This window comes from Triticum aestivum, chromosome 2B (genome assembly GCF_018294505.1).
Source record: "Triticum aestivum cultivar Chinese Spring chromosome 2B, IWGSC CS RefSeq v2.1, whole genome shotgun sequence".
Classification (NCBI taxonomy): Eukaryota; Viridiplantae; Streptophyta; class Magnoliopsida; order Poales; family Poaceae; genus Triticum; species Triticum aestivum.
The window spans coordinates 715,850,391-715,858,635 of NC_057798.1; the positions used below are offsets into that span (position 1 = coordinate 715,850,391).

The 8,245-nt window shown below is 46.4% G+C and overlaps 1 protein-coding gene across 1 annotated transcript; it reads left to right on the forward strand.

Moving 5' to 3' along the window:
• Positions 1-4,548: 4,548 nt before the first annotated feature.
• On the forward strand, positions 4,549-5,436 carry LOC123042254 (protein FLOWERING LOCUS T). The gene is made up of 4 exons (XM_044464742.1): positions 4,549-4,737; positions 4,850-4,911; positions 5,047-5,087; positions 5,210-5,436. Exons 1-4 carry the CDS (start codon positions 4,549-4,551, stop codon positions 5,434-5,436), a joined length of 519 nt encoding a protein of 172 aa, XP_044320677.1.
• The last annotated feature ends 2,809 nt before the right edge of the window (positions 5,437-8,245 follow it).

The window sequence follows — 8,245 nt, forward strand, 5'->3', positions numbered from 1 at the left end:
CTGGATGGGCTGAAAGCTCTCTGGAATGGCCCAGCCGGCCGTCAAATCCTTCTCTGTCCCAACGGGGTCGGACGATGCAATCCACGTCGGTGCTCGGATTGAAGTGGTGTGGGGATCCAAGCGCGACCGAGGAGACAGCTGCTCCACCGTGTCCGACCTTCCCTGCGCCGCCGTCGCTGCCTCCCTCTCTCGCTACCGGCGTCACCGCAACTTTCGGGCGACGTTCTCCGCCTTGCAAGTCGCAACCGTCGAACATGGTGGACGGCGTCTCCGTCGCGGCGGTCTGGATCAGGCTGGATGATATCTCCGACGGTGGATTGGGACTGATTGTGAAGATTGGAGTAAGGGTGGAGGACGGCGAGGTTTCGGACGCGGGAAAGGCTGTAGGACGGCGGGAGGAGGAGGAAGGATTTGGTGGATTTGCTGCATTTTCTGGTAGGGTTGGGCCGTCGGGTCCGACGTGGTAGGCATGCTCAGGCGCGTCCGGGCGCCCCAATATCCGTCCCATATTTGGGCTGGATATGAGGGGTCCCGGCCAACACGGGCGTTCGAGGCCCGTTTAAGGAGCCCATCTGAATTGAAAAATCGTGACCGATCAATGTCCGGGCGGCCCGCCGGGACGTATGAGGCGGGGTTTGAGGCGCCGGTTGTAGATGCTCTTATGCCCAATAAGAGCCGTTGAAAAAAAAACACATTTCTGGCTAGATCACCACCACTAGAGCAGATGATAGATAGTCGAACACATTATGCAATTTGTTTGTTGATCCATAAGATTGTCCTAGTTCAATTTTGGTTAGATAATCGTACTCACATAAGTAGTCCAACGTATCTAGTGTTGCAGCAATACCTTTTGATTGAGAAATATTGGTCACAAATCAAATACACCCTGCACACAACCAAAAGATTAGCCATGTACTCCCTCCTTTTCAAAATATCGTGTTTCCTCTATTCCCGTGCTTCAACTTTGATCATAAATTTAACCAACAAGACCGACTGCGACCGGATCAAAGTTATACCGGTGAATTCGTATTCAAAAGAAGTTTTCAATTATATAATTTTTTTCTTCCGCCGCAGTCGGTCTCGTTGGTTACATTTATGGTCAAACTTTGACCTTGGAAAGTACGGGCACATTATATTTTAGAATGGAGGGAGTATTGGTTATGGCGGCACGTATACAAGTAGAGCAGGCAGCCAAAGAGTGATGTTTTTTCGTTCGTAAAAACAAGTGATGTTTTCCTCGTCTTGATTTAGACTGGTCTTCTAGATCATTTTTTTCGTGAGAAACTTCCGATCTATTCATCATCAATCATGCCAGTACAAAGAACACTAGAACTAATAAAAAATATAACCAGGTATTTGGACCACCTAACGACGACTACAATCACCGGAGCGAGCCGAGGGCATTTTAATGTAATAAGTACCATTGGCGGGCTCTGTGCATCTTGCAATACATATGCTATTATTGAGTAAAGAGAAGCTCACTTATTAAAGCGGACATGTATGTAATTTTTGTTACTTTTACTGTTCTTTATACTATCATGATGTTTAATAAATAAATCGAAAGTTTTTCCTTCCAAAAAGGAGAAAAACAGAGTATCTGCACAGTGCATTTGCACCCAGACATGTTCACCTGCAATGATTGTCCTGAAAACAAATGTGATAATATCCCCTCGCAAGAAACAAAAGAAAGTGAAGTTGATAAGATCATCCGCCGCCGCAATGGCGGGCACCGAGTGGCAAGCCGCAAATCACTATAGCACTATTGCACGAGAGAGAAGATTCCTGGGTCAATTCGGTCGCTTGCCAGGCCCAGCCACGGAGGAGTTGCACGAGTGGTCGTGGTGCCGGTGCGTGTGCAAACCTTTCCGATCGAAAGGCGCCTGTCGGCAAAATCACCATCAAGCGGGCCGGGGGAGCTGCTGCATGCGCTGCCTAGACGCCACGCACCGATGATCACGTGATCACGCATCCTGTGCATAACTGTCCTGGCTGCGGCGCGCGGCAAGCGTATATATCCTACTGCTAGTTGCGGCGCGCGGCAACATATCCGCCCTTTGCCCCTGCAGCTGCTCTTGCATATCTTTTGTTCTTGTCGTCTGATCCGATCCGGTTGACCGATCTAGCTAATCATTCTCTGTCGCCGTCGATATCACGTGCTTGTGTCGGCAACGAAACTCTCCCTCCATCCCATAACCATAATGTAAGACTTTTTTCATATTACACTAATGTCGAAAAATGTCTTATATTATGGAATGGAGGCCCCGGCACAAAAGCGAAAAGAAAATGGAAGTAGTACCGACACGCAAACAAATCCGTCATCGATTAGGTCTTTGGGTTTCCTTATTATATGGGTTTGATATATATTAAAATACTTTCCAAAATTTTAAAATATGCTCTATTCGGAAACTTCAAAAGAAATTATCATAAATTTAAAAGTTGTTGATGAATTTCAAAATTGTTTGTGAATTTTTAAACTTCCACATATTTTCAAAATATTCGTGTATTTCTATAAAGAAAAATAAAAAGGGAACATGTATTTAAAAAAAGAACAGGAGAAAAAAAATCTTGTAGGGGAAAACACGCACACAAATTGAACCGAAACATGAAGAACTACCCTACATGGACCAGCCAATAGCGCCCGCGGTAGTGCGCGTTTGCTCGACCACCCATGGTATGAGCGGAATAGGAATCGCGTCACGCTCCTAAAAGGCCATCAAGGTTTCCATGATGCTCAAATTGGGAATTCATCAAATTTTTGTAAACTCTGTCATGAGAGTCGGCAATTTTTTGTGAACGGATGCTCCTATTACACTTGTAGCCTTTGAAGGATGAGAACCCACGCTATGTAGCATCTACATCGAGCGGGGTGTCGTACATGCATGCGGAAGTTTCTTGGTGGCCTCAGCTTTCGGGACATTGAGGTATTCAATATATCCCTACTAGCCAAACAAGCTTGGAGGATCATTATGTACCATGATTCTTTAAGTGCACGACTGCTCACATATGTTTATTTCTCAGATTGTGATTTCATGGAAGCAACTTTGGGAGCCCGTCCCTCCCAAATCCAGAGCCCTATTCTAGAGGGGACGAGATGCGTTGAAACTTGGTGTAGTTCAAAGAACTGGAGATGGAGCAAGCATAGGAGTATGTCAGCGTAGTTGGTTACCAACTTACCGTGTAGTACTAGACTCCTCCTCGTGGTTGCCTTGTCGTCGAGGCCCCCCCATTTGGTTTCTGAACTGATAAATCACATGGCATTTCTTGGATATTCTTCAACAACATTTCTTGCCAATGGATATTGATGTTATCAAATCCATACTAATATGTACCTCGAACCAGGATGATTGATGGGCCCGACATTTTGGCTTTGCAGCAGGTCATGCTGGCTCTGCACCAGGCTCGCAGACATGAATTGACCCCCTTCCGCCGACCTACGCCCCACCAGCTCGGTGTTCACCTCCGCCGACGCCTACTGGCACACGAACTTCACCTGAATTCACTTGCAGGAGATTAATGTGTTTGGGGAACTATATATTGGAAAAGTGTGTGTTTTGCAAGAGTACTATAATTGATGCAACATATATGAAATATGGTCTGATATTTGGATTAAAGAGGCATACTGATTCACCTTTCAACAAAAAGGCATACTGGTTCACCTTTCAACAAAAAGGCATACTGGTTCATGAAGAATAATATTTCAAATTTTCTGGATGTTTGATACAACTTACGTTTGTCTAGACGTGCATTGCACGTGCACGCTTACTAGTTTTGAGAAGTCGGGAAACTTCGTTGTTAGATTGGCTAAATGATTATTGGTGACAACTAAGAAAATCATGAAGCTTGGCTAGAGAATCGGTCATCTTCTTCGATGACTGAACAAAAACTAGCGCACCAAATCCATCCCGACGGGAAGTGAGGCATCATCAGAGCAGGGCTACCACATGGGATTGTTCTTTGTGGAATGCTTCAGACCATGATTGGCGTTATTCCCTTTTGGACTGTGATATGGCTCCCAGCGTTTGGGTAAGTGAAGTGCTAGATAGACCCTAAAAAATGGAATTGCGTCCTGCTCCAGAAAGGGCCAGGAATCATATCATACATACATTTTGCAAGTCCGTACATGGTGCCAAGTGGCAACAATTCAGCCGTCGGATCGTAATGCATACTCTATGGCGGCAATACTTTAGCCGTCCGATCAGAAATCAGGTGGGAGCGGCCACAGGTTCTCACGATGTCACATGTCAACACTTTATGCGGGAAACACACTTTTAATCCGGTATACCTTTCAAGCTCTGACTAGAATCCAGCGTAAAAAGGAGGAGAAGCTCTGATTAGTCCAGGACTGGCGAAAAGGCACACCACACGTCGCATCTCTCATAGTAAGGCTGAAAATGAGTGCGTGGGAATTTATTTCACGGGGAGGCCTATAAATAGCATGTTACACCGCTGCAGACGCCATATAACACCAAGCTTTCACGTACGGCAAACTGGCTAGCCACATCTATCCCTAAGTAAGTCCTCAGCGCGGCCGGCGGTGATCGAGCTAGCATGTCGAGGGATCCGCTGATCGTCGGGGGGATCGTCGGCGACATCGTCGACTACTTCGACGCGTCGGCGCGGCTGAGGGTGCTGTACAGCAACCGCGAGATCACCAATGGGTCCGAGCTGAGGCCGTCGCAGGTGGCGAACCAGCCGACGGTGCAGATCACAGGGCGACCCGGATCGCTCTACACGCTGGTGAGTGCTCATTTATACGTTACAGTAGATCATCATTCGTTCTAACTTACCATGCATGCATGAATGCACCGTGCAGCCGTAAATAATGTGTGCCATGTTTATTTGTTACTAGGTGATGGTTGACCCTGATGTACCTAGCCCAAGCGACCCTTCCCAACGGGAGTACCTCCACTGGTACGTGCGTGATCATGCACTGCAAAAAAAAATATCACTCATTTTTTCTCAAAAGAAAACCACTCATTAGTACCTCCGCTGGTACCAGCTTGTTAAGCTAATTGACCCAGTTTAATTTCTTGCCTACACATATAGGTTGGTCACAGACATACCAGAACGAGGTGACGTGAGCTGTGGTAAGAAATTAATCTATCAAGGACATGTATATATCCTTGTCTTTTATATCAAGGAAAAAAGGCACCCAGCCGACATTAATCCGGTGGAAACCATTAAGACCTTTGTGTATTTGTGCATGCAGGAACTGAGGTGGTGCCGTACGAGAGACCGCAGCCGACGGCGGGGATCCACCGTGTGGCGTTCGTGGTGTTCCGGCAGGCGGCGCGGCAGGCGATCTACGCACCAGGCTGGCGCTCCAACTTCGTCACCAGGGACATTGCGGAGTGCTACAGCCTCGGCGCTCCGGTCGCCGCAGCCTATTTCAACTGCCAGAGGGAGGGCAGCTGCGGCGGCCGGAGGTACCGGTGAAGCAGCAAAGCTGGTTCTACGCACGTAGGCGCGATCGCTCCAAGCAGATGTGTCACACAAAATAAATAAGTAAATGAGTAACTAATACATCCTGTGTAGTACTGGCTAGCTATCTCGACCGGCCGTATGTAATTGTCCGAATATACGCATGTACTTGGTGCATGGCCTAAGCAAAACAGTAAATAATTTTAGGGAGCGTCTATACTTGTGATTTGAACTGGATTTTTCGCCCCTTATCTTCCTCCTTTGCTTTGACTTTTCTTTTTGGCTGAGCATCTACAGTCCGAGTTGACAAATCCGACCCCTTATACATCCGCGGACGTATTCGGACGCGTCCGCAGACAGTCACCAATCAACCTTCATATTTTGTCCGGTGCATCCAAATACCTCAAATCTATACAAACCATGCAAAATAAAAATCTACATACTACATAGATATCCTATCTACCATACACTACTCGTCGTCGGAGATTTCTACGATCTATGTGTCGGGCTCCGGGTAGATGGCCGCCTGTGGCAACTCCGGCTCATCGTTGGACTCATTAGAGGCAAAGATTGTGTCGATCTCCGCCCTCTGCTGGCGGAGGAACCGCCGGTTAGCCTCCACCACGGCCTCCGACTGGATCGAGTGCAAGATGGCCGCCTGCTCCGCCGCCTCCTCCACTTGGGCCACCTCGAACTCCGCCATGGCGAAGACCGCAGCAGGCTCTGCCTCGTCCACCTCCACCTCATGTATGGCCTCCTCCTCCTCCGGATCTGCCCCCTCCATAGGGTAGGGTTGGGGGTCATCGTACGGCTTAAATAGCCGGATTTTGGCCCTCGGGCGGCGAGTCGGAGCGGCGCCACAGGGTGTCCCCCCCCCCCCCCCCCCCACCCACCCACCCCCGCCGCCCACGAGGAGACGCGCGTTGGACCGTTGGGGTTTTGAGATGTTTTCGTGTAGGACCCAAACCAGCAGCCAAGAACGAGAAGGAGCTGAAGTGTATGAGCTGATGAAAAAAAATTGAAGAAGCTGAGAGAGTGACTGAGAGATACGTTGGCTGGCCCAGATGGACGCCAGCTTTCCAATTGCAGCGCTATAAGGGGAGCCGCTATACCTCGCTTCTAGCAAGACTAATGGAAGACTCGCCCGGAGCGAGGCGCCAGATGGGCCGGCCCACGCGCGCGGGAGGCCACAACTTTTTTTCTGTTTTGTTCACATTTTTTGCTTTTGTTATTTTCTTTCCTTTTCCACTTTTATTTATACCTCCAAAAATTCTAAATAAATATATTACAAAAACATTGTAGGTAAAAACATTTGAAAAAATGTTAACCAAGCTTTTGAAAATGTTAAATGCATATAGAGAAAATGTTTCTCATGTATACAAAAATAAATAAATGTGTATTAATAAAGACGGTCATGTATTTATAAATTGTTAATCAAGCATTTGAAAAAAAAATATAGTTGAAAAATCTTAATCAACCATTTGTAAAGTGTTAAATGTGTATAGAAAAAATGTTGAGCATGTATTCAAAACATATTGATCATGTATTCATAAAATGGTAATCAAGCATTTGAAAAATGGTAAACTGTAAGTGCATCTAGTGGCCCTTAATGATTTTGGCGTATTGAAGACTTATAGATTAAGGGACTAATATATTTGTGAGTGTACACACACTCTATAAGTCGATAAGGAGTTTGATAGTTACTATGAAAGTTGACCCCTAAAAATGAATGTCTTTAGCTGAAGACTTTGGTTCTCCTGAAAACTTTGGAAGTGAAGAAATTGGTGTGACCTTGAAGACTTGGATATTCATGCGAGGATTATGAAGCGTGAAGACTTTTGTTTTCGTAGTTTCATTTTCTCTTTCTTGAGTCATAGGAAACACCATACTGTTAAAGGGGGTCGAGGTAATACTAAGGAAACTGATTTCCAAGTGATGCGCTCATCTCAAAATCCTACACCTACACAATACTTTTGAGTGAAGCCATTGGAAATCTCATATCAGTTCAGTCAATTTCTTCAGTGACACATACGAAGATCTTCTACTCTCTGAGGAATTTGTCCTGACTGAGGAGTTAGGAATTCACCAGTGCAGATTGCCTACACAATGAGGAATATGATAGCCCTGAGGAATTCGAACCTCAAATCCGACCGTTGATGTGCTACGCGTCAGCTGTCCAAAATATCCTACCACCAAATGGTCATATCATTGAAGGGCATTTATGTCTTATCATGTCGGGCTGCTCCCTAGGCTATAAATAGCCGCCCCCTACAACCACTATCTGGTTGGCTGCTCCGAGAGAAACTGACACTTGTGAATTGACAGCATCCCATCCTCCGAGGACTTTGAGCGAAAATCATCAAGTGAGGAAACCCAAAACCCAAACCCAAACACCTACAAACCCAAAGTGATTGAGCATCACAGAAGAGATTGTTCCTGTGTGGAACCGACGCTTGTTACCTTTGAGGACTATGTATCCTCCAGACGGTTAGGCATCATGGTCTGAGCATCCAAGAGGAATTGTGGATCGCCGAGTGACCAAGTCTGTGAAGGTTTGGAAGTCACCTATGAAGACTTACCACGAGTGTTGGGCGAGGTCTGTGTGATCTTAGCTCAAGGAGAATACGGTGAGGACTATGTGTCCTCGAGTTTAAATACCCAACCGCTCCAACCAGACATACAACTGTCATAGCAGTTGGAACTAGTCTACCAAATCATTGTCTTCACCAAGCCTACTGGTTTTGTTTCCTCAACCCTTTCATTTCCTCACTCATGTGTTGATGAACCTAGTCATTACTGTTTGAAGACTTTGACTGAAGAATTT

What these genes read in the sequence shown, in the direction of transcription:
- LOC123042254 (XM_044464742.1), top strand. Translation starts at nt 4,549, where the DNA reads ATGTCGAGGGATCCGCTGATCGTCGGGGGGATCGTCGGCGACATCGTC. An exon ending in CCGGATCGCTCTACACGCTG is followed by an intron (nt 4,738 to 4,849) that starts GTGAGTGCTCAT and finishes ATTTGTTACTAG; the next exon opens with GTGATGGTTGACCCTGATGT. An exon ending in CAACGGGAGTACCTCCACTG is followed by an intron (nt 4,912 to 5,046) that starts GTACGTGCGTGA and finishes CTACACATATAG; the next exon opens with GTTGGTCACAGACATACCAG.